General features: G+C 40.4%; 1 protein-coding gene across 2 annotated transcripts; it reads left to right on the plus strand.

Annotated features, from left to right (window-relative positions):
* Positions 1-25,582, plus strand: LOC114352168 (probable multidrug resistance-associated protein lethal(2)03659). Of its 2 annotated transcripts, XM_028303663.1 has the most exons (23): positions 1-263; positions 1,198-1,420; positions 3,109-3,265; positions 5,410-5,612; positions 7,833-8,078; positions 8,514-8,685; positions 9,182-9,324; positions 9,423-9,575; positions 10,425-10,618; positions 11,042-11,242; positions 12,499-12,707; positions 13,308-13,477; positions 14,161-14,387; positions 15,632-15,782; positions 16,952-17,078; positions 17,535-17,638; positions 17,895-18,012; positions 18,494-18,733; positions 20,158-20,344; positions 21,853-22,025; positions 22,318-22,417; positions 23,426-23,566; positions 23,753-25,582. In XM_028303663.1, the coding sequence occupies exons 1-23, from the start codon at positions 33-35 to the stop codon at positions 23,807-23,809; spliced, it is 3,927 nt and encodes a 1,308-aa protein (XP_028159464.1). In that variant the 5' UTR covers positions 1-32; the 3' UTR covers positions 23,810-25,582. The 2 variants fall into 2 exon arrangements, with proteins under 2 accessions (XP_028159464.1, XP_028159466.1); XM_028303665.1 differs by lacking the exons at positions 1-263; positions 1,198-1,420; positions 3,109-3,265; positions 5,410-5,612 and adding an exon at positions 6,877-6,885.
* The last annotated feature ends 1,270 nt before the right edge of the window (positions 25,583-26,852 follow it).

The raw sequence follows: 26,852 nt of genomic DNA on the forward strand, positions 1-26,852 counted from the left end.
TTTTAAACTACTAAAAAGGTCAATGTATTTTCATGTTTTTATTTTGTTCCACCAGGTTAGCCCAACCAGTGTTCCTGGGCAAACTGGTCCAGTTCTACAGTCCTGAAAACAAGAACATGGACTTCACCGAAGCGTACTTATACGCGGGGGCCGTCGTGCTCTGCTCAGCTCTGAATGTATTCGTCGTGCACCCTTACATGATGGCTATTCTGCATATGGGCATGAAGTTCCGGGTGGCTTGCTGTTCACTTATTTACAGAAAGGTTAGTGCGTTTTCTTTTTCTTTTCAACCGACTTCAAAAAAGGAGGAGGTTCTCAATTCGACCCGTATGTTTTTTTCAGCCAGTGCGCTCTTTAAAAAGTATTTAATTTATTTTTATGGCATCTCATTTGATTTCTGGCCTTTTTTGCTCGAATTTAAAATAATGTGCGTGCGTACTGTAGTGTTAATTTAATTGCTAAGTATTATATGTCGGTATACTACTAATAAATTCATTCGTAGTACTTTGACAATGTTAAAATAAGTTTTTTTAATAACAATAACATGCAGAAAATGCAGACAACTCGGCTGCGATCCCAAACGCCTCCTCATTTCCTGTAAAATGCTATTAGCGTCCATTTGATTAATTTTAGTCAAGGTATATGACGTCATTCCGTTACGAGACCGGTTCAATTCTTAATAACTGGTACTTTAACCTGAGTCCAACGACTGAGATCCATGCCATAAGGCGTGGTACTACACGAGACTATTGTTGGTATTGTTACCGCGAGAATTTTCGGCAGTCACGGCCAATGCCACGAATAATTTAGTATGCCGGTACACATCTTAACTGTTGTGTTAACATGTTGTAGTTTAAAGTGCAAAGTTCATTTGTGAAGATATTAAAATGTTAGTAGAAATGTAGGAAATAGGAATGCTTTTAGAGACATGGGAATAAGCTAATCATCCCCTTTTTCAATCTCTCATTCCCACCTGCTACAACTCTTGTAAAGCCAGAATCTACAGCTCGACCTTCAAAATAAACTCAAATAGTGAGTAAAAGCCAAGATTGTCCACTCTCGCAGAGTTATCCATCTATCATGGGACTCGCAACAAAATTATTTAAAAGAAAATAAAAGAAGATCGATGTTACTCTTATTTCTCCCGACCTTTAGTTTGCATGGAACAGTCTTTAAATATTTATTCGTTTGTTTCAGTCGCTCAGGCTGTCAAAAACAGCTCTCGGCGAGACGACGGTCGGCCAGGTAGTGAATCTCCTGTCAAATGACGTCAACCGGTTCGACGTGGCCATCATATTCCTGCACTACCTGTGGATAGGACCGCTGGCCACCGTCATCATCACATACCTCATGTGGCTGGAAATCAGCTGGGCGGCAGTCGTTGGAGTCGGATTCATGTTACTCTTCATCCCTTTACAAGGTAAAATATGCTCTAAACGAATACCAATAAAACCCTCTATTGAACAGACAACGATAGGACATGCCATGTTCCTCATGAACTTTAATCGTTAAGTGACTCAAACTTCTTATCACTGGTCTCTGGTATTCATTACAATGCATATACCGGCGGCAGCACAATAGGCTTAACGTGGCTTCTTATGGGAGTTGTAATTAGTGCGATTTTTCAACAAACGTTAATAGGTGGAGACATTTTGTTTTAACCTTCATACTAACTGAGAGTGCGATGGACTGGTGTGTGTGTTGCACAATAATTTGAAAATATCCAATGACGCGTAATGGGACAAAACTAGATCATGGCTGCAAAACAAGCTATACTGCCTGTTGCACAATAATTTACAATTCAGGATAAATATTTGCTATATAGTTCTACCGTATTAAACTCACAAACGTGTTAACGAGCGAGCAATACAAATAAGTACTGTATTGCAACATTTGCAAGTTTATTCAGCTGAATATTTTTAATGTAACTGTCCAATGTCGCTATCTCAAAAAGTTATCTCTTACTTTAACAAGAAACATACGCCCGTATTCTCAATGCTTGCTTAAGTGAAGCAGAAAATCTAACGCACAGCGTTGAATAGAACTCTGTGATTGGTTCGTGTGTCATCCTATGGGTCCACGCGCACTGTGAGACCTCATAGTAATGTTTGTGAATACGGGCGAAAGCTAAGTTACTTTGTAGAGTCGACCGTAGATATACTTTTTGTTGTACCTACCTAAATCGCATATTATGCGTCTTTGGTAATAATTGTTATTGTTTGGGTTATGCAAATTATCGATGAAGGTAGACGTCCCTTAATTGAAACATATTTATTAAAAACAAGTGTAGTGTTAATGCACCATTTGTTTACTTAAGTTATGTTAATCGACATGGGTCAGTATGATTTACTTAAAGGTTGTACGTTAAATTTTTTTTAGTTACGATCCTTTTTGCATAGAAATGGATTTTATCACAAAAATATTTACTTACTACAAAAACTTTCAGGATATTATTATAATCTGTTTCGACTATTTGGTCTGATTTTCAATCTAGGAAGACAACTTAAGGTTTTCCGCACTCATGCCCGCATTTTCTATAACGTATTCTCTCAAACAAACAACCGTTACTTACCTAACATGTAGTAAATAAGGTGATGATTTCATTTATACTACGATTCATTTACATAATAATAATAGGCCTTCAGTTTCTATGAAATGTACGTTTTGCATGGTGAATTTTTAGAAAAAATCTATTTTTATTACAAATATTTAAATATTTTTAGGTACAAACAAAGGTACAAAAAAAACCCTTGTGTTAATTTTGTCTATAGAATGAGGCATTAAGCCATGAGATTTATGTTATAGAAATGAGTACTTTTCGACACGGTATTTGTTAGAGGCCGGTTGATTTATTCTCATAAATAAACCATTGAATACTCAAATTTCGCATTACATAATATTGCCTTATTTTTAAATACAATTCATCACTTAGCATAAAAGCGCACGGAGTCGTCCGGCGCGCGTCCCACTATTCTCACGTTTTCTAGTGTGACATTGACATTACGTCAATGTCAGTATGACAGCAGCTCATTGGCTATAACGATACCGTTATTTTAACGTTTTAGATTTTTCACAATTAACATATTAAAGTACAATTTCCTTTGGCAGCGTATCTCGGCAAGCGGACTTCGGTGCTGCGACTGAAGACGGCTCTCAGGACTGATGAGCGAGTGCGGCTCATGAATGAGATCCTCTCAGGCATCCAGGTCATCAAGATGTACACCTGGGAGAAACCCTTCGCGGACCTCGTCGCGAAAGCTAGAAAGTAAGTTCTACAAATCTAGTATTAATAGTTTTTAAGACTGATTGTTCAGTGGTTTGTTAAGTTTTGTGTTCGGGATAAGTTTGATATTTTGACAGACTTGTAAAGGAGTAGAAAGTAATGGTAAATTCATCGTAGAAGGTCATAATTTTACCGGGTCGTCTCTGGTCTGTACTATGTATAAGCGAAACTGGGAAAAAATATCCAAAGCATTTAGTTCTGAACCGGTTTATAGTGCCGTCCTAATAGACTTCGAAGGACACCATCAGGTTTTTAGGTTCGTATTATCGTATCGTATTACATAAGATAACGTACTTATACATGTACTATTACGTATAGAGCAAGATCAGACATGGCTGGTGTGGCGTGTAAGTTCTGCTTGATGTACACAATGACAGTTGAAACTCCAATTTGTCCGCAATTTAGAACAGCTCTCGTACACACGAAATACCTTTGTCATATCAATTACACTGGTCCGACAATAGTTTAGTTTCGCGTTTCTTTCACGTCACGGTAGAATGGTCCTACAATACATGGTGTACAACAACACATTACACGTAACATTTTGACCTTGGGATTGCCTTTCTTTTGTTTTTAACCGTTACGTTTCTTAAGCCAGCTGTACAAGAAAACTTTTCAGTATTTTCAAATTCGTAATCAGATGCCGTTGAAATAAATAATAATAAGTCGATTAACAAATGCAAAATGTTATAGGGGAGAGTTCGGTATATTGTACCGCCGGGTAAATTGTACCACCCTCATATTTCGTAAAGTATTTATCGAATGTCTGTAATTGCAACACTCAGCGATACACAAATTAATTCAATTAATATCGGCCATGTGGTTTTTGCCGTGACAACGAACACGTGTGTTTTATTTTGAAAAGTATTTTTTCATTGTTTTCAAGTAACTTTTGACAATGCATGTTTAGTTTGTAATTTTGTTAAATTGAATCACAGGGTGTTTCTAATATATTATTTAGAAGCGTAAATTAGTGAGGATTACAATTATTTGAAACATTTTTCGGTATTTATAAGCTATATTTTTTACCGATTTTTTAAAAGCACTATCACCTAGTCGGCTAAATTGTACCACATCAAGTTGTATGGAACTTTACCAAAGAATTTTGAAATTTTTTTTAGTAAATCATATTTTGAAGTTATGATAGCGTAGTTATGTTTGACTAACAATAAATGAAAGCAAAAGACTGGCAAAGTAGATTAGGTACAAGTGTGCGTAACGATAATTGGAATTACAAAACTTTTACTCAAAATCGTGATAACGTGTAAAACAATATAGATTGTCTATGTTATTAACTACTGTTCCTTTTCATTACCTAATTTGTTAAGAATGTATCGTATAATGTTTGGCCATAGTTTTTTTATAGGCTTGAAATTTATTGAAATCCAATTTAGTAACCCTGTGGTACAAATTATCGAACCGGTTGGCTAAATTGGACCGAAGCTCTGAACTCGTATTTTGTTGATTTGTGCTAAATATACAACAATTGTGTTGATTAATACCTATGAAATAGTAAGTTGAATAATTTCTCTTTAATTATATACCATCAACATTAGCAAAAACAAAAGAAAACTATGTGTAAAATGGGATTGAAAAAAACTGGTCCAAATTACCGGACTCTCCCTTACATTTTGCATTGAGCTTAGCGGTATTCTTCACTATTTAATTGCTTTATTGTTACATATCAGCGATATTGTTGGAGTTTCAAGAGCGTTAAGTATGTTGCCGACAGACTGACAAGTCTTGTAATAATCCGACAAACCTTAGATACTTCTGCTGCATAAGTAATGTACAGTGGGCCACAGCTACCCATTTATGGTCATGTCGTCTCGTTATTATTGTAAAAAAAATATCATCTGATTAGATCGAAACAAAAAAACGTAAATGGGCACCTAGATCTGTGGCTCACTGTAGGCATACAGTTGATATTAGGACATAAAACCTCATTTTTTTTTTGTAAAATATCAGCTATAACAACTACATAAAATGAACAAAGGACTTTAAAATGCCATCTTTTGTATACTAAAATATGATAATTTCTTGAACAGGCACGAAATAAATAAAATGAACAAAGGACTTTAAAATGCCATCTTTTGTATACTAAAATATGATAATTTCTTGAACAGGCAAGAAATAAAGCAGATCCGCGCGACCTCCTACATCCGCGGCGTGCTCACTTCTTTCATAATGTTCACGACGCGCATCTGCCTGTTCTGCTCGATCCTGGCGTACGTGCTGGTCAACAACGTCATCAGCGCCAAGCAGGTCTTCGTTATCACCAGCTTCTACAATATACTGAGGCAGACTATGACAGTATTCTTCCCTCAAGGTGAGTTTCAATAAAGCAGATCCGAGGTATAGATCGTTTCATCCACGAAGACGCGCCCCGCCAATCTTCCGCTAATGTTTGAGTGTTATCGTTACGCGCTAAATCATCCATGAATGCACACGCACACTACAATAATGACGCTCGGATTGCTCGGATCAAACTCCCCGCATCCCGTCCTTCCCTCAACCAAAAATTGGTGGGGAGCGCCTTCGTGGATGGAACTATCTATACATCCTACTTCCGCGGCGTGCTCACCTCGTTCATAATGTTCACGACGCGCATCTGCCTGTTCTGCTCGATCCTGGCGTACGTGCTGGTCAACAACGTCATCAGCGCGAAGCAGGTCTTCGTCATCACCAGCTTCTACAATATACTGAGGCAGACCATGACCGTGTTCTTCCACCAAGGTGAGTCTCAAACCCGTTTTCACCATCAATCCCTAATTTTTAAGTGCCCCTACTTTAACACATAACAGCTATGTTTTCACTAGCTTTTGCCTGCGGCTTCACCCGCGTGAACTTTAGTGTCACAGATCGGCATAAATTATAGCCTATATGTTAATTTGGGTTACAAACAATAATACTGTAAACTTTCAACAAAATCCGTTCAGTAGTTTTTGCGTGAAAGAGTAACAAACATCCAGACTTAATAATTAGGGACCTATGTTGAAAACGGGTAACAAAATCACATCTTTTCTTTCCGAAACTTTCTAGCCATATAATGCGAACGCAAAAAGTGTCATCGATGTAAGTGTTCGTCATCACCATATGGTGCAATTTACTGAGGCAGGCCATGACCGGTTCTTCCTGCAAGGAGTCCGTAACCGCCTCTTTGGTCTAGTAGTAAGACCACCTGCTTCAGACGCAGAGGTCCCGGGTTCGATTCCCAGTGGAGGCAGATTTTTCTGTTCAGTTTGGTTGGTGGTTGGGCTTATTCTAAGTCCGCTTGGCTATCTACCACCATCTTACCTAAGTCTGTCGCCATAACAACAATGTTAACAGCATTGTTGTGTTCCGGCAGTTGGAGGTAAGATAGCCAGTTCCTCCATCGTTGAGGATTCCGGGTGAAGCTCGCTTCGACATTCGGCCTGATCATCACTTACCTTCAGGTGAGATACAGGCCAAGAGCTTCCTCGTTGTCGATAAAAAAAGTCCCCAGAACCTTATTGATTGTAAGCCTGGAAACGCCAAAAGAGTCGTCAATGTAGGTGTTTTTATCACCAGCTTTGTAATGTACTGAGACAGACTATAAATAACCATGTTCTTCCCCCAAGGTGAATATCAGAACCATAAACTTAATGCCTTTCTTTGCGATACTAGCCACATTATGTGACGTATAAGTAATATACTAATCGAGACAGAATAATCTAAGGATCAAGGACGGCAGTTGCTACCTATGCATTTATTGTTTTATATTGCACTGATCGATACATTATGATAAAAGGGCTGTAGACAGATGTGTGCATTTGATTATGAAGGAATTATCACGTACAACTGTAGGTTTTATAAAATTATCTAAATATTATTTTTCTAAAAGTAACAGACGACCGTGAGGTTTATTGATTGAAAAAACAATTCTATCGGTCAGTAGTTGACTGGACTGTTATCATTACTTTTTATGAAAAACTTGAACGCTTGCGACATAAGAGTATATGAAAATGATATTCTACTGTTTTTTATCCTCTTGCTTTGTATTCATTGTTAACTATCCATTATTGTTGCAAATGGTTTTATCGTACATTGTTAAGACTGCTTTGTTGTGAGATTGTTAGCAATGATGGATTATGATGAGCAAAGATCACATAAAGATGTGTTAGAAGTCTTCAATTCTACAAATTGTACAGTATTTTTCGTGTTACACCACTTAGCACGAAATAAAACAACAGTAGTTTGGCTCACGTCTACAATTATGTTAATGCACAGACAACTGGGTACTATGTTTAGGAAGCCGAATAAAGGAATAAATGACACCCCAAGTATTTAGACTTGTACAAGAATCGTGTTACTGTACTTTTCTTAAAACGTCAATACTTTTTCTTAGTGTAACAAACAATGTATCAGCTAGACATTAGTAAATAGAAGATTTGCAGTTTGCAGAGTGATTGTGTCTATAAAACTTGGAACACCTATTCTTACATTCGACAACATTTCTTTTTCTTGAATCTGTACTAAATCAAATAATAAATAATCACATTAACACCAAAATAATCTTCTACTACAGGCATTGCTCAAATAGCAGAAGCGACCATATCAATAAAGCGTCTCCAAAGCTTCATGCTGTACGAAGACACGAGCAAACCAGTGCCCGGCCTGGCCGAGATACAGACCTCCACGAAGCCCAAAGACAAGAAAGATTTAGAAGAGGCTGCCAAAGAGGACGAAACTCCGAGAGAAACGCCCAAAGCGTCCGAGACCTCTGAAACTTTGTTGGCAGAGACTAGTAAGCAGGATGAGGCTAAAGGCAATGGTAAGTAATCTAAGTATTTTTTTTTGTTTGTTTTATAGATGTTTTCGGGAATTGCCCCCTTGATTTTGTAAAATAAGTCTCCTTGGTTTTGAAAAAGAACGTTATTAGGAAAAATGTAAGGTCCAAACTAAAACTAAAGAATATACCTACATACAGCTTAGCATAAAAAGCCTTGCGATTTTAGTTTGAATCTAAAATCAAAGGAAGACATTTTGCCAAGTAGGAATTCACCAGCTTCTTTCTACACTGTTTGCAAAAGACATTGCAGACCTAAGATACTTCAAAATTACTGGTATTTCATGACTTTTATCGAGCTTGAATCGTTTGAAAATTGCTACCACATTGTGCTATCTCTGCACATTTGTAATTATCCTTAAATTGATACTGAAATAAAATAAGTAGTTGCACACGATTATGAACTCTATTTCCACACAGGTAACGCTACTCTCGCACCTCTCGAATCCGGCGAAGAAGACGACCAGGAACTATCGACGCGAGTAGAGGAAGACTCTAGGGGAGTTAGGCTAAAGCACGCCACGGCGAAATGGATAGTGTCGCACACAGAGAACACGCTGACAGACCTCTCGCTGACAATCAAACCTGGCAAGTGAGTGATTGGAATAAGGTTCATTTTATTATTTACGTCATTCGCTTCATCTTTGACTGTGTGAATTTTGAAAAGTCAAATAGGTATATACTTGTTTGGAATAATCTTAGAAATTATACGGTTTTCATCTATACATATGATATACGAAATATTTTGCGCCCAGGATCTTAAATTTGTACTTCTTGTTGGTTTCAGGCGACGACGTAGTTAGGTCGATAGTATTCTATTAAAAAGATATAATATGCAGACTAAGGGCCCTCGCCCACGACGACTTTTTGTAGCGATGTAGGTAGCGCGTTAGTAGCGCGTAGGCATTACTTCTGTAGTGCTTTGCAAATGCGACTAACGCGCGTTAGTAGCGAGGACAATAAGATAGGGAATTGTCTCTAGATTTGAATCGCCACGCTAACATTGAAGATGTCACTTTTGTGATTCCTATTGGGCAAAATTTTATTTCGACGATACTAAAAATTTAATTATTAATATTTGTCTACAGACTAATAGCTGTGATCGGACCAGTGGGCGCTGGAAAATCGTCCTTATTGCACGTGTTATTACGAGAGTTACCGCTACAGTCTGGAAGCGTGCACATAGGGGGAACTGTTTCATACGCCAGTCAGGAACCATGGTTATTCGCAGGTAATTGAAATGTGCCTTTTTTTCTTGTTCAGCAAAATCGCCCTTATTGCAGCTATACAAGACTATGCTCTGTACTATTTTAATCTTTTTTTTTTCAGGCAGCGTCAGGCAAAACATATTATTCGGTCAGGCGATGGACCGGCCACGGTACAATACGGTCGTCCGCCGTTGCGCGCTGGACCGAGACTTCGCACTTCTACCGCACGGCGACAAGACGGTTGTCGGCGAGCGAGGCGTCAGTCTTAGTGGAGGTAAGAAGTACCTTTATGCTTTTAAGTAATTTCTAAAAGGCTAGATAAAGGGCATTTAAAGTTTATCACATTTACAAACATGTAAATTGTATACTCACAAACAAATAAGTCTTGCAATGGTGAACAATGTATGAATTCTTATGACGTCATGTAGTGGCGCCAATTGGTCAGCGCTAAGGAGGAAGGAGGACTTGTATTCGCACTGACAAGGGTGGCGCTACTGTACAGAAGTTCTGCTGTCACTGGTTAAGATTTGGCGCAATGAGAGTTTTCGCTAATGAAAAATCCGCCAGATGGCAATACGTAGACGCGAGGTCCAAATGCTGCATGAAGGAAAGGCTTGTCACTCGCTAGTGGCTAAGATAGTTTTGTGATCGCATCTGCACCTTCTAGTGTGACGCCACTGTAAGCGCTCCTGCACACGACGCCGCCACCGCACCTACACTGTAGATACGCGCCGCGTAAAGCACGCCACCGCACCGCTACCGCGTCGCTCCCGCGCCGTCAAAGCATAATTTTACCGGACCACTATACTGTTGTTAGTAATACATTGCGAGTGAAATACGTGCGATCTTCGTAACCAGCAATGTATTACTATCAACAGTAAAGTGCCCGGTAAAATTATGCTTTGACGGCGTGGTGGCGGCGCGGTAGCGGGCTTTACGCGGCGCCTATAAACAGTATAAAAGCGCGGCGTCGGCACGGCGACGGCGCGGCAGCGGCATCGTGTGCAGGAGCACTAAGTGTGAGTAAGGGTGGCTACAGAGCGCTAAAACCGCAACCCTCATTGACTGGTGGTTTCAACTATTAACTGACCCAAACCTAATAGATATTTCCTTTACTCTTCAGGCCAGCGAGCGCGCATATCTCTAGCGCGTGCGGTATACAAGCGCGCGGACATCTATTTGTTAGACGACCCGCTATCGGCCGTGGACGCACACGTGGGCAGACACCTGTTCGAGTCGTGCGTGGTGGGCTACCTGCGCAACTCCACCCGAATCCTCGTCACGCACCAGCTGCAGTTCCTTAGGGATGTCGACCAGGTCAGTTTGTTTTAAGTGTAAGTGTAATTGGCGTGATAACCGCATATTGCGCCGCGATAGGCGGTTATCACGCCATTTTGTCGATTCGTTCGTTCGTTCGTTTCAGCCGAAAGACGTCCAATGCTGGACAAAGGCCTCCCCCAAAGATTTCCACAAAGACCGGTTCTGCGCCGCTCGCATCCAGGCGCCTCCCGGGACCTTCACCAGATCGTCGGTCCACCTAGTGAGAGGCATGCCCACGTAGATGTGTAGTAGAATTTCAAAGTGCTAACCTAATCAAGATTAAGGGCCTCCGCTACGTGCTATTATTCTCAGTGCGTAGTAGTATGTGAGTTGCAAACAGGCTTACACCAAGCGTACAATGACGAATACGCGTCTAGTACGCTACGTCTAGCCTTTCAACAATGAAATAATTCGTTCCAGATTATAATATTAAAGAACGGCACCATAGCCGCTGCGGGTAACTTCGACACCCTCAGTGCATCAGGTCTGGACTTCGCTTCGCTGCTAGCGCGGGAAGAAGAAGAAGAAAATAAACCGGCGCCAGAACAGACTCCCACGATTGAAACCGAGGAATCTGTGCTGCAGGGTAGCTTTAGAAAAAGGCAGATGAGTATACATTCGGTAAGTACGTATTTGGAAACTCCTTAAGCGCTCCTGCACACGACGCCGCGCCTTTGCACTGTTTATACGCGCCGCGTGAACACCGCTGCCGCGCCGCCGCCGCGCCGCTGGCGAAATTATGCTTTGATGGCGCGGTGGCGGCACTGGCGGCGCGGCGGCAGTTTTACTCGGCGCGTATGAACAGTGCAGAAGCGCTAACACTTACCCCCTTACTAATAAAACTTACACGCCCGTTGAACAGTGTTTTAAAATGACTTTTAGTACGGAAATGTCATTTTAAAACAGTGTGTTGAACACTGTTTTAAGCTGTGTAACTTTTTATTAGTAAGGGGGTTAGAATATAAGGTTAAGAATTCTCTGGCACGGGAGGTGGAATGGAAACCGGCCACCGGTATCACTTTGGCACAAGGAAGAGAGATGATAACAATCATAACTGAGTTTGATATTGCTACAATAAATACAGCTCTGTTAGTTGCATCAAGAACTCACGCCACTGAGAGTAAATCATGTATTGTAGACTGAATAACTTGTTTTTTGTTGTATATTTTAATTAGTAGTCTGACTTTAGTACTAATATAATCCGGTAGATCTTTCCTCATAAATAAAACACTGGATATAGATCGTTTAATTTACGAAGACGCGCCCCACCACTTTTTGGTCGAGGGAAGCGCGGGGTGCGGGGAGTTTGATCCGAGCGATCCGAGCGTCATTATTGTAGTGTGCGTGTGCAGTCATGGATACTGTCATGCTATGGATGACGTCTGCATAGAAACACATTGTTTACTAATAGAAAAATGATGGATTACCGGAATAGGACTACTATATCTAAATATATATAACTCAAAGGTGACTGACTGACATAGTGATCTATCAACGCACAGCCCAAATCATTGGACGGATCGGGCTGAAATTTGACATCCAGGTAGAGGTTATGACGTAGGCATCCGCTAAGAAATGATTTTACGAAACTCCACCCCTAAGGGGGTAAAACGGGATCAGATTTTACGAAACTCCACCCCTAAGGGGGTTAAACGGGATCAACGCGTACGAAGTCGCGGGCTGCCGCTAGGGGTTAGGTTATTTAATAGTTGCGACGTTAGACATGGAAATAAATAAATTAAAACGAATTGGAGCAGTCCTCAAGGGCAGCCTTATACGAACAAAGAATATTGTAAGTAGTGTCGCGCTTTATAAAAGCATTTTATAAAAGACTATTTGCAGAAAAAAACAGTAACTTAAATTCGTTTACGATCCAGGTGAGTTCAGTGGACAATCTAACCGCGACCGCTCCACCGGAGGGCGGGCGCGAAGAGGCAGAACTTCGCTCAGCGGGCGCGGTGTCCGGCAAAGTGTACGGCGCGTATCTTGGCGCCAGCGGGCATCCGCTACTGGTGTTTCTTATGGCGTTCGTGGCTGTACTGGCGCAACTGCTGGGCTCCGGCTCCGATTGGTGGACCAGCTTTTGGTAAGATACATTTTGTTACTATAGTCTGGTCTGTGAGCACGTATGATTTTATCCAATGACCCCAAACTACCTGTTCTTATCGCTCGCGCGTAATTATATTGCTGTCGCGCTCGCACACTCACTGCGGGCGCCCGTCGAACAGTCGCGACAGGAATATAATTACGCGCGAGCGATAAAAATGGGTAGCTTGGGGTCATTGGAAAAAATTCTACGTGTTCACAGACCGGGCTTTAACGCTTCTTAGGCTGAGTTGCACCACCTAACTTTGACCGTAACTATAACGATTACCGATGTTTTAGTTTGACAGATTTTTGACTTTTGTCAAAGTTAAAGTTAGGTGGTGCAACCCAGCCTTAGTGTGATTGTTTTCTATTATCACAATTCAGTCTTCTATACCAAGTATGTGTTAAATCAAATTCAGTATATCTGTGATTCATCGTTAAGTATAATTGTATAAAAAAAAACACTTTAGCCGTTCGGCCGGATGAGCTAAAGCTTTAGTTGAAGTTATTAAATCGTCCTGCGTGCAGTTAGTTGCTCGGGCACTCAGGGAACAAAACCGAACCGATGACAAACATTAATAATATTTCATGTTTTCAGGGTAAATAACGAAGAGGCGTACAGCACAAAATTAGTAGACTCCTTAGTCCTGGCAAGGAATATCACAGGGCCAATTGAAAGGGAGGCTTTGATAAGGGAGGGACTCGTGGAGGACGTGCAATACCAGCCCGGCGGCCTGACGCGCTACGACTGCATTTATATTTATACTGGTGAGTGATTGACATGATTACAATATTGAATTTCTTCACAAAGGTACTTAAAAATGTTTACTCAATATAGTCTACAATATAGTGCAATTTAGCTTTAGTCGAGCACCGTTTCGTTTGCATACTAGAAAAAAACCATTGCAACCGAATTCACTCAGGTCACTGCTCGCTCCTGAATTCCTTGCGGATTAGCCATGCCGGCGAGGCCCGACGCGCGTGTTTTGTTTCCGATGCCTACTCGGGGAGATGAACAGGCCTGGTTTAGAATTGATCTCGTAAAGAATCCGCGCATAGCCCTGTCCATAGCATGCTGTGCGACTTGAGTTTCCTTATACGGCCCATTGTGAGAGGCCAAGTTTCAGAACCATATGGTTCTGTGCCCATTATCGGGACGGCACAGCAAGGGATTTTTACGTGGTAAATAATAATGTACACACGCCCACACTATCCATTTCCGTTTTTGCTCTCGCTCTAATCAAATGGCGATTCTTTGCAATAGAACGAGATGACATGATTTTCAATGGGCAGTTAACACTGTTGGCGATAGTACCTTAAAGTTTTAACGCTACGGTTGAAATTACAATATCAATGATTTTAGCAACCACGACTTTCAACCGTAGCTTTAAAACTATAAGGTAGATTTTTTAATCACAATATTTAAATATTTATTTACTTTTTCTCCCCAGGTATGGTGGTGGCGTTAGTGATTATATCGCTGCTACGTTCGTTCATGTTCTTTTCGATGGCGATGCGAGCGTCAACCCGTCTACACAATAACATGTTTGGAGCAATCACGCGTGCGCCAATGCGATTCTTCCACGTCAACCCTTCTGGACGAATCCTGAACAGATTCTCGAAGGATATGGGCGCTGTTGACGAGGTCCTGCCGTCGGCTTTGCTTGATGTCTTGCAGGTGATTTGATCTATTTTACCTTTGAAATGTTATTTCATCGTGCACCATAATCAGGATATTTACACCCGTATTCACAAACGATGCTTGCATAAGTGACGCAGCAATCGAACGCACAGCGTTGAATAGAGCTCTCTGATTGGTTTGTGTGTCACCCTGTGCGTCCACGCGCACTGTGAGACCTCATAGTAATGTTTGTGAATACGGGCGTTAGTCTCCACTGCATGAGTACTAATTTACCAGAGGCAAAAGCAGGATTTCGCCACCTTACCACCCCGGTCGTACCCGTTTGTTGGGGAGGCCTGATGAACGCATGTTTGTATCTTAGTCGCCTTTTGCGACACCCACGAGAAAGTAGCGCGCGTTGATGATCATAAGCGATTAGAGTAGGCGCACACCGTTGATTTTTAGTTGGCTGATAGTTGTGCCCGATTTTAAATTTTATGAAGAATCGGCCAAATCGAATCGGCGTAGTGTGCGCACTCCCATACATGCCCATACTGAACAACTGCCCGACTAAACTATCGGCCGATGAAAAATCAACGGTGTGCGCCTACTCTAAGAAGAGACGTACGCCCGTATTCACAAACAAAGCTTAAAGCAACAAATCGAACGCACACGTTGAATAGAGCTCTGTGATTGGTTCGTGAGTCACGTCCACGCGAGACCTCATTGTAATGTTTGTAAATACGGGTAGTAGTCAATGAAATATGCTGTGTATAAGTGGGCCTTATGTAATTTGGCCACTGCTTTTTTTTGTTCCTTTTTCGCTTCTTTCTTTTCCATTTATTGCTAGGTGGTGCATTACTGTTACCTTTTTTTATTTGCTGTGATCCATTGCAATATTTCCCAAATTGTATAGTAAGGCTTATGAGCGCTTTTCATATCAGTAAGAAAAGAGGCCTTGGGGTGGGTTGTACCATCTTACTTTAACTTTAACAAACGTCAAGGGTCTGTCAAACTCCATATAGAAGGCACCGGTTGTTGTGGTCGCGATTGGGGTGGGGTGGTGCAATTCAACCTAGGTGTTTTACTTGGCGTGCCGTCGTCTGTACCTATACGTATAATGTTATTTAGAGGATATGTAATAACAGTATTGTGAGAACTGCTGCCGACAAACTGTGTCACAGTTTGGCAGAAAATATTAATGCTTACTGTGTGTATTTATATGGAAAATAAATAAATAAATATGCCTAATTAAAAAAAAATAAACGACTTTATAACTTCAATTTTATCTATTGCTCTAGATCGGTCTATCCCTGATCGGTATCGTGGTGGTAGTGGCAGTGGTGAACTACTGGCTGCTTCTACCGACGTTGGCCATCGGCGTGGTGTTCTACGGCCTGCGCATCTTCTACCTGGCGTCGTCGCGCAGCATCAAGCGCCTCGAGGGTGTGAGTGAGTCATCTCTGAGCGCCCATAGCGGCCTATTGTTAGTTTGCCACGGAGTTGACACGTCACACCCGTGTGGAAATAGATAGATAGATAAATCATTTATTTGCATACACTTAACACACATAAAGAGTAAAGTTGCAGCATAACAATAATAAGAAAAGAATAGAATACAGTAGAATACTAGTTATATAAGCATGCATAAAACAAACAAAAGCAGTAACAAGTGGAAGAATACTTCCTGCATGATGTGTGTCGCAGCGATGCAAAAAGCAAAGAGCTCAATGTAAACACTGCCCTGAAAAGGGCAGAACACTGATTTTCAGCTCGCTATACAAATACAGTATAGTCCAACGATTTTGAAACGACAAATGGCAAAAATCTGAAATAGTAACCAGTATTGATAATAGCGCCCCCTGTCAATGTCATAGCTGGACGGTTCAGTGTTTTACAACTTTACAATCCGGTCGAGTTAACTGCGCCTACCTGGCAGCCGTGACGTCACATCGACGCACTGGTACGGGACAGGACGAACGCGGGTGAGTGCAAGGGATTCTCGTTCCAGCGAGGTGCGCAGTTAACTGGATCGGATTGTAAAAAGCATGTGCCAATAAGAGTTTCCAATTGCGCTCGTTTGTGACGAATTTACTTTCAAAGTTTCAATACACGAAACTTACGAAAGTGTTATGAATCGACTTTGTGGCAAATAGACAATAACCCCAGCGACACGGTATTTAACACGTTTGCCATTCAAAAATGTTAAAAACCAGACAAGCAGTTCAATTTTTTTATTGCCTTTGGAACTTAACACAAAGCAATAAAGTTCAAAATAATGTAATTACTAAATTAACATGGTTTATTGATAATATCCTTGGACATAATATCCTTGGACATTTTTACATTGCGCCGCTAGTCCCAAACTAAGCAAAGCTTGTACTATGGGTACTAGACAACGGATATAAACATACTTAAATACTTTTTTTTTTTGTAAATACATACATATTATACATAGAAAACACCCAGACCCGTCACAGAAATTAAATTCATCATTTCAATTTCGGCCGGGAATCGAACCCGGGACCTCACGGCATAGTAGTCCGTTCTGAACCACTACACTAAACGGCCGATGATGGTTAAACCAAACAACAATGCTATGAGTGTGCGTTTGTCCCCAGCTCGCAGCCCGGTGTTTTCTCACTTGAACGCGTCGCTGCAAGGAATCACCACGATCCGAGCATTCGGCGCGCAAGAGGCTCTGATTAGAGAGTTCGACAATCACCAGGACCTTCACAGTTCAGCTTGGTAAGTAAATGTAAAGAGGAATAGTTCTCCTAGAAAAAATATTATTGAAGATTCTGAAACTAAACCAGAACTTCTGAGTTGCTAATCTAACTTTAAAATCACTGCATATGTAGGCCCAATTTCAATTGCATCACCTAACTTTGACCGTAACTATAACGATAACCGGTGTTTTAGTATGGAATTTGACAGACTTTTGACGTTTATCAAAGTTAAAGTAAGATGGTGCAACCCAGCCTAAGAGTAGTTGCTATAATATCGTTGTTAAATGTAATTTTCGCCGCCACAATGTCTGGTATCTTAACGTGTCCTATAATATTTCGAAGTGACTTTTTAATGTGTCTGTCCTATCCAAGAATTTAACCTATAAACTTATTATCGAAAACACTCAAGTAATAACCATATGATCAATAAGTTATAAGATTTGAACTGATTTGATTATTTTCACCTTTGTTCCAGGTATTTGTTCATTGCCAGCTCCAGAGCGTTTGGTTTCTGGCTGGATCTCGTGTGCGTCGTATACATAGCAGTGGTTACGTTAAGTTTCCTCGTCTTTGGACAAAGTAAGTTACTATTGCGTATACTCTTTAGTGAAAATAGACAGAAATACTCAATTATTCATTTGAGCATGTAGCATTATTGTATACTAGCCATTGCCCTATCCTAGGTTTTTCTCCTTTAAATTATATTCCTAAACCGTCCTCATAAAATTCTTATCTATTGCTGAAAACTGTACAAAAATCCGTTCAATAGTTTTTGATCTTCATAGACGCGTTGGAAGAGTTTATTTTGTAACATGTAGTGATTATTGCTTTTTAGCTGAACATGGTGGTAATGTGGGTCTGGCCATAACGCAAGCGATGGGTCTCACCGGCATGTTCCAGTGGGGAATGCGGCAGTCCACGGAACTGGAGAATCAAATGACTAGCGTTGAAAGGTTCGTATAAAAAATATACTTAAATTATTTTTGAAAAATTTTGTTTCTAAGCAAAAAAAATAATATCGTCAAGATATAATAAAGTGGTTAAAAATATTAATAAAGATGCATACACTTAAAACGCCATTGTTTAGTGACATCGCTGCCGCCGGAAGTCACTTGACTTCCGAAGTTCCGACGTCTGAATAATAAACTCGTAGTAGGTGGCGCCACTGAGAGGAGTTAACAAAATGGCTGCCGAGTTGCATCAGTACGCTGTCGGATCTCGTAGTGTTAACTTGTCTTGTAGTCCCGAAGCTTGAATTAAACAGTTTTTTTTTCATTATTTCAAAGTGAACTATTTTATTTTAGTTCTGTCAATGCGTTGGATCTTGTGTTGACGACTACGTTATTTATAACGTGTGTAAGTGATTTTTATTTTGAAAGAATGTTTATCACGAGGGGTTAGCGGAATTTAAAAAATGCAACTTTTATTTTATAGAATACAAGAGTATTCCAACATCGAGCCGGAGCCGCCTCTAACGTCCGAGCCGGACAAGAAGCCGCCGCCATCTTGGCCGTCCGCCGGACGCGTGGAGTTCAAGCACGTGTTCCTGTACTACGCGCCCGGAGAGCCGCCTGTACTCAAAGACCTGTGCTTTGAAATCCTGCCTAAGGAGAAAGTCGGCATCGTCGGACGCACCGGCGCTGGCAAGTCTTCGCTCATCAACGCGCTCTTCAGGTTAGTATGTGTAAAACTAGACACTACTATGTAGGAGATAAAGTTAGTTTTAGTTCAGTTTAGCTTGCTTAAGGACCTGTGCTTAGACATCCATTCCATGTGTGTGTGCTATATGCGCCTGCGCTAAAATCGCGCTTGCGTCCGTTTGTGTCGTAAAATAGGCATGAGCAGCGCAGCGTGATACAGACGCGTCGTAGTCTCGCTCTACAACCGCGGCAGGGGATGTAAAGCACAGATTAGAGAGTATGTCTAAAGACAGATAGGAAACGGCCCTAGTATTTGTTGAACGATAAACAAACTGGTACCGAGCTAGATTGTCCAGTAGGTGGCGCTGTAAACAATATGGCGTCTGCCGCCCACAGATTAAATATATACCTCTCATACTTTTTTTATGATCCGTTCCGTTTCATGTAATGTGTTTAAAAATAAAACTATTGAAGTATAAAATAAAACTTTATTGATGAAATATAACATGAAATATTTTGTTTACGAAAATCAATAAGCAATAAAACTACTGGATTTTAAAAGATTACAGTTACTGTTGTGATAACAGTACATTGTTTTAGTTTTTACATTATGTACTCACGGATTGACATTTGTATGTAACTCATATAAAATATGTTATAGTAAAATAGTTTAATGTTCTCCATAAATTCACACGTTCACTCTCACGTTGGTTCTGTCCACTCCACTGTAAGCAGGCCAGATCTACATGTTTCTCACCACNATAATGTCACAGTTGTAGACTTGAGACGGAACTAAAGTGATTAAAGTGAAAATTACGACTTTGAATTATTATACTTTTAAATAACCATTTAATTTATAGAAATCACATAGATTCAATAAAATAATTTATGAATAAAAGCTGAAGTTGTAATTCGAAAAGGTTTCTAAGGTTTCTAACATGCAAAAGACCACTGTCGCATACAGAAGACAACTATAAAAAAAGTCACTTCCTCTCGGAACTGTCAAAAAAATTCACTCTCTATGGAGCTGTCAAACTCTATGGCGTTTCCACCCCGTGATGTAAAGGTTCTTGAGCCCATACGCCATGTTTGGATGCACCTTAACACGAAGCACATGCGTCGGTATAGTCCGGTCGCCGAGCACGTAAATTCTACGTCCAATGACCCCAAGCTACCTAATAGTAATAGCTAATTATGTTGCTGTCGCGCTCGCACACTAACTGCGCCGCCCGTCGCAGTCGCGACAGCAATATAATTACGCGCGAGCAATAAGGATGGATAATTTTGGGTCATTGGACGAAATTCTACGTGCTCGGCGACCGGGCTTTAGATGAACATCGATGCGATGCAAGTTATAGGTGGAACACATGCCCGCGTTGAATCATGCTTTAGCGTACAGCCTGAAGAGTATCCATGTACCTTGCTAAGCCCTTCTATAAATCTAATCTCGTTTCTCAGGCTGACAACAATCGAGGGCGAGATCATAATCGACGGGCGCGAGACGGCGTCGATGGGTCTCCACGAGCTGCGCAGCCAGGTGTCCATCATCCCGCAGGAGCCCGTGCTGTTCTCGGGCTCCATGCGCCACAACCTCGACCCCTTCGACGAGTACCCCGACCAGGTGTTATGGCGCGCTCTCGAGGAGGTAACCAACTACCCTGAAATACTACTATAGTCTGGTCTGCGAGCACGTAGAATCTTGTCCAATGACCCCAAGCTACCCATCCTTATCGCGTTGCTGTCGCGCTCGCACACTCACTGCGGGCGCCCGTCGCACAGTCGCGACAGCAATATAATTACGCGCGAGCGATAAGGATGGGTAGCTTGGGGTCCCATCATCCCGCAGGAGCCCGTGCTGTTCTCGGGCTCCATGCGCCACAACCTCGACCCCTTCGACGAGTACCCCGACCAGGTGCTGTGGCGCGCCCTCGAAGAGGTAACCAACTATCCTGAAATACTACTATACTCGGTCTGCGAGCACGTAGAATTTTGTCCAATGACCCCAAGCTACCCATCCTTATCGCGTTGCTGTCGCGCTCGCACACTCACTGCGGGCGCCCGTCGCACAGTCGCGACAGCAATATAATTACGCGCGAGCGATAAGGATGGGTAGCTTGGGGTCCCATCATCCCGCAGGAGCCCGTGCTGTTCTCGGGCTCCATGCGCCACAACCTCGACCCCTTCGACGAGTACCCCGACCAGGTGCTGTGGCGCGCTCTCGAGGAGGTAACCAACTATCCTGAAATACTACTATAGTCTGGTCTGCGAGCACGTAGAATTTTGTCCAATGACCCCAAGCTACCCATCCTTATCGCTCGCGCGTAATGAGGGCTATCGTTTTTATACTTAACAGTTGGCACCCCTGGCTATTGACAGGACCTTACTCTACAGTGGCGCCATCTTGATAAGTGCAAATGCGATAGTCCTCCTACCACTTTAGCGCTCACCAGTTGCTGCCACTGTCTTCGCTACTAGCAAGTGACAGGACCTTACTCTACAGTGGCGCTAACTGGTGAGCGCTAAAACGATAGCCCTCATTATGTTGCACTCACTGCGAGCGCATAGTCGCGACAGCAATATAATTACGCGCGAGCGATAAGGAATGGGTAGCTTGGGGTCATTGGACAAAAATCTACGTGCTCACAGAACGGGCTTTACACATCCTCACAGATTGCGGATCTATGATGCGCAAGCGTTGCTTACACTTCGGTAAACACACTTTAAGCCCATAAAATGTAATACAAACTCCCCCAAAAGAACTAGAACAGCCGTTTTTCAACCGATACGACACGAATTTATGCTTCTGTTCTCGTTTCAATCTAATTCCGTCTTCCGCTGGATAAAGGTCTGTGATGGATTGCCACTACGACTTGTTCTGCGCTACCCACAAAATATCCCAGATTCGTTCTTTGTCAACCGTTGTGCTATTTGAATGATATTACAATTCATTATCAGGCCCATAGCCTTCAACTCAAGAGCACAATCCTCTCTTAAACGTCAATAATTGTCCGATATTGACACCGTTGGTCAGACTTCCGATAAACAGTGACATCTAGTTACAACTATAACTAGATGTCACTGTTTAGTTTTATGTGTATTCATAATTCCATATACTATGGCAACAATATTTTGAGTATGCTCTCTTCGTTCCAGGTGGAGCTGAAAGAAGCAGTGATGGAGCTGCCAGCCGGTTTGAGTTCTCGCATCTCGGAAGGCGGCGGCAACTTCTCGGTGGGCCAGCGGCAATTAGTGTGCTTGGCGCGCGCTATCGTACGCCGCAACAGATTACTGGTGCTCGACGAGGCTACTGCCAACGTCGACCCTCAGTAAGTAAATGATTAACTTAAATTTTACAATGCTAAAGTCATTATGTCGAAGGACTGTTATCCGCTATGTGATGAGTCAAACCGTGATTGCTACATAGGTATAAAGATGTCCAACATTGAACTGTCCCAACTATGACATTGTCAGGAGAGCGCCACTGTTTATACTGGTTTGTTAGTTCCAATTTTTGCCACGTTGGACTACCTTCATTTACAAGAGAGCGCTACTATCAAATATTTCACTTGGTTTTGTTTTTAAACTGAGACTTGATAAATTGTTCCAAAATTTTTACAGAACTGATGCGTTGATACAAACTACAATAAGGAATAAGTTCGCAGACTGCACTGTACTTACGATTGCTCATCGGCTCCACACTGTTATGGATTCGGATAAGGTAAGCACTTGTAATTAAACTATATCTTACTCGTACATAGTTTTTTTCTTACAAACTTAGTGAAGGCGTCAATTATGTATAACCCTTAAGTAACACCGTGGGGTAATTTTTTACCCCAGGCGCATAAAAATGGACATATCTTTTTTTCTACCGAAGTTAGTGCAATGTCGTTTTGTGTATTCTCAATGCAAAGTGTGCGCTTTAAGCTCGTAGACGCGGGATGTGAAAAAAACTCATCTGTTTGGCTTGTACAGGTAGGTGGGGTGGAAAATTACCCCAGGGTGTTAGTTACGCATGCTTTAATTTATCATCACCTAACATCTTATGAATAGGTTTTTACAATATTTAAACAAAATTAGTAAAAATTTATATGACGATTTAGCAGCACGTTGTCTCGAAAATGCAAAGAAATAAATAGAGCTTGATTTACATGATACTTTTTCTTTTCGACACAGAAATAGAGCCCAATGGTGATAATTATGTAATAATTCAGCGTGTCTGATGTGTTTTGAAAAGAAAAATTAGAAATAAAATAAATAAAAAATACCTATTTTCATAATTTTATAAAAAAAAAGTTGTTTTATTTTTCTTTATTATAAAGCCAGAAATTTTCGTTTTATTTCATTTTGTGTCTACAATATGTATAAAACATCTATTCAATGTCCGATTAGTGAAAGTTTTTGGTTCCCACAATAACTTTCCAAGATTTTTTTAGGAGACTATTGTGGAGACTATTAGTTGCCAACGAAAAAATATTTGTTTTTTGTTATGATTGATTTAAGATGTTTCTTTACGCTAGATAGACGTTCTTTTAAAACAATAGTATAATTTAGTGAGTCCATTAATACACTGTAAATCACAAATTAAATTGATTTTAAATATTTACTTAAAAATTTTCAATTTCCGTATGGGGTATTTTTTTACCCCAGGGTGTTCAAAGTGTAACCAAAAATAAGGATGTTACTTAAGGGTTAAAATTCCTTCTACTAAAACTTCGTTTATTTCCAGGTGCTAGTGATGGACGCAGGTCAAATGGTGGAGTTCGACCACCCGCACAACCTTCTGCAGAAGGAAGGAGGCGTGCTTCGCGCGATGGTCGAGCAGACCGGCCGCTCTATGGCAGACTCACTCGCGCGCGTTGCGCAACAGGTCAGTTGTAATTTGATTAATTTATTTGTAATTCCAACAATATTGTTTAAGATATTTCAGGGTTATAGGGGATCCTTGAATATATAATATGCGAATATATGCTTGTGTGGTGTGGGTTCGCTACAGAAGTACAGTGAATAACTTTACAATAAAATCACTTCAAGCAAACTTTCACGTGTATTTCAGGCATACGAGAAGAAATATGCGCCTCAAGAACCTCAAGCACACGGGAGCAGCCAGTGATGAAGTTACTTAATAGGTTTAAATTATGTTCACGTTCCTATCGTTGAATAATGTGCAACGGATCTGAAAATACTTTTTCCACATTGTCAATTTTGTGTCGAGTTTTGTCGTCGTTTCAAATTCATTATTGAATTTGAATCTTTACACTATTGGTGAATTAGGTTTCATAGATTTTGAATAAGTTATATTTTTCTATGACATATTTTCTATTGCATTTCGCTGCCATCACATGCTTAATATTTTATGATCTTATTTAGGTTATTTTGTGTAGAATGAGGCGTTAGCAAAAGTTGAGAATCTCTTAGGTGAATTTATTGTTCGAATCTCTACAACTAAGAACTTTCGAATTTATCGTAAGTAGTACGTTGAGTACAGCCTTTTTGTCTATTTTGTATAGACGTCGTCGCGACAATAAGAAAATGTGATACAATTTTTAAATGTTACTGCCATTGTTATATACCCATTTTATGCCTTTTGCTAACGCAACATCCTGCCCGATTGTTACTTAAACTTGCAAAATCGCCATGTGTTAGAAACTTCATATTCAATAAGGGAAGTGTCGTTATATGCGTGAATGTCATAGAATGTAACGTCACAATAATTTTGTCGAATGTATTAGTTAATATTATACAAACAACCACTATGTTTAAGAATAGATTTAATAGTAGCTGTGGAATACATACAAAGGACAAGTGAGATTTTTTTTTTACACATTTTACATGTTATATAATTTTTAACCAAATTTTCGAAATGATTTTAGAACTAAAATGAAATGTTATGAATCTGGAAATTCATAAAAATTACTTCTATCTCTATCTGTCAGACTTTGGGTTCGCCTTCGAACATAGGCCTCCTCTTCAACCCTCCACCGACTTCTGTCCCTGGCCACACGCATCCAGTTCACTCCAGCCTGCTGTCGGATATCGTCTGTCCATCGTTTAGGCCAAGGCTGCTCAACTCCAGGCACGCGGGCCACAGTATGTCCCCCAAAAGAATTTTAAGTGGCCTGCGCATGTACAGTTGGAAAAAAAAACGCACCAAATAAAAAATCCCGCCGAGCACAGTACAAACTTTAAGATCTCTCTGAAGTTAGCTGTCAAAAATGTAGGTGGCCCGTCGTTAACGACTGAATCCACCGTTTGGCCCGTCTCTTCAAAAGGTTGAGCAGCCTTGGTTTAGGCGGTCTTCCCCTGCCGCGGGTGTTGTTGCGGGGTCTCCACTCCAGGGTCTTTCTGGCCCAGCGATCCTGGTTCATCCGTGCAATGTGCCCTGCCCATCTCTATTTACGGCTCTCAATCTCTTCCACCACGTCGCTGATCCTCGTCTTATCTCTGATCCACTCGTTCCTTTTGTGATCTTGTAGGGAAACGCCAAGCATCTGTCTTTCCATTGCTCGTTGTTATTACTTGTGTCTGAGTAAATTACGATCTGTGCAATCACGACTGATTTTATATCTGCGGTGCTAGTTTTATACTTACTTTCTACGATTGTGGCCTTAATACGTACTTAGGTTTGATGAAATGTTCCAAATCTACGCTGTGAGACATCTTATTGCATGTTTAGAAATATTTTTTACAATATGAACTAGCGCATATTATTTTATTTTATTCAGTGATTTGATTATGTATACCAATTTTTATTATTTAATTTGAATGTGATAATTTTTTTTTAAATGTGTATGCTGTGCCTGATACTTAGAGAAACTTGAATTATATTTAGCACTAAGAATCTGTTGTTGTTGGATATTACAACAAAATATAGTTATTCTATGTATATTTTGAGTTCTACTTTTGTTAGCCAATTCTCCTCACACTATTACACCAAATAATACAAAGATATTTTCAAAGTAATTTATTTTCCATTTGATACGCATTTCACAATCGTTTTACATGTAATCAATGTTTACCTTAAAACATTTAAAGGAATGTAAAGAGTAAGATGTAATGCTATGATAAAATTAACTATACTACAATCCTGTTCAACTTTTTGTATCTAACTACATATAATAACGATGTATTGTGAACAATAAGGTAATACTTAAACAATAATTATATTTACACCCAATACTGAAATGTTTATCATTAGGAAGATAAAATATAGGCGTTGGTTGAGTCCGCATTGTGTAGAAGCCGTTCACCGTTTTGGCTTTTTCTTGCACAAAGGACATAAGAATAATAAAATACTTATTGAAGCAATCTTTAAAATTTAAATAAAACTTGACCTACTCCGATAACAACAAAACAATCTGCCTTTAAATGAAGCAAAGCAAATGAAAAATTTGCTTCGAGGCCTATTTTTATTATTCTTACGCATTTCCAAACCTTCATAACTTATCATTCTTTCCAACTTTGCAAATCATTCATCACTGGATTTTTATTATGAGATTTCAGACTTTTCAAACCTCTCAAAATCCACAGCAGCCAACATCCATACTCGATAATAGCTAAGCCTTATTTATCACAGACCCTGGGACGTTTACATCACATTCTGCTGTCATCAAACAACATAACCTACGAGATAAAAAGGACTTCTAGACAACCACAACGCGAATACAAGAGCTTTATACAACGTGTCCCAAAATTCAACGATAAGCCGGCTCCACAGGGTGGACATAGTCATGACTACTTTAGGAAAAATAAGAAAAAAAATCTATCTTAATTATTTTTGAAGTTACACAATAAATTATGAAATTCTTCGAAAATTGACACCCCTTATGATATTTTACATTACCACGGCCACAATTTTTTAAATACTTCTGTTTTTTTGTTTGTATCGGCAACCTAAGTAGTGCTGCTGTCCACCCCAATCCTTAAAACCCCCAGAATCCTTGCAATTTTTACACAAAAGTTAATCAAAATATGATATTTCCTTAAAATTTTGAACGATTTTTACTTTCACTCAACTTTGACTCGTAGTTATGTAAAAAAAAAGTATGAACACTACTGCGGCAAGTTTTTTGTAAAGTTGACGCAACTATCCAAGATTCCAAAATGGTATAATACTCTAAGAAAACTAGTCGCAAAAAAGATATGCGTACCATTTT

The sequence above is a fragment of the Ostrinia furnacalis genome, unplaced genomic scaffold, assembly GCF_004193835.3.
Source record: "Ostrinia furnacalis isolate ACB-3 unplaced genomic scaffold, ASM419383v2 OfSCF1268, whole genome shotgun sequence".
In the NCBI taxonomy this organism is placed as follows: domain Eukaryota; kingdom Metazoa; phylum Arthropoda; class Insecta; order Lepidoptera; family Crambidae; genus Ostrinia; species Ostrinia furnacalis.

What these genes read in the sequence shown, in the direction of transcription:
- LOC114352168 (XM_028303663.1), top strand. Translation starts at nt 33, where the DNA reads ATGTTTTTATTTTGTTCCACCAGGTTAGCCCAACCAGTGTTCCTGGGC. An exon ending in ACTCTTCATCCCTTTACAAG is followed by an intron (nt 1,421 to 3,108) that starts GTAAAATATGCT and finishes TTCCTTTGGCAG; the next exon opens with CGTATCTCGGCAAGCGGACT. An exon ending in GGAACCATGGTTATTCGCAG is followed by an intron (nt 9,325 to 9,422) that starts GTAATTGAAATG and finishes TTTTTTTTTCAG; the next exon opens with GCAGCGTCAGGCAAAACATA.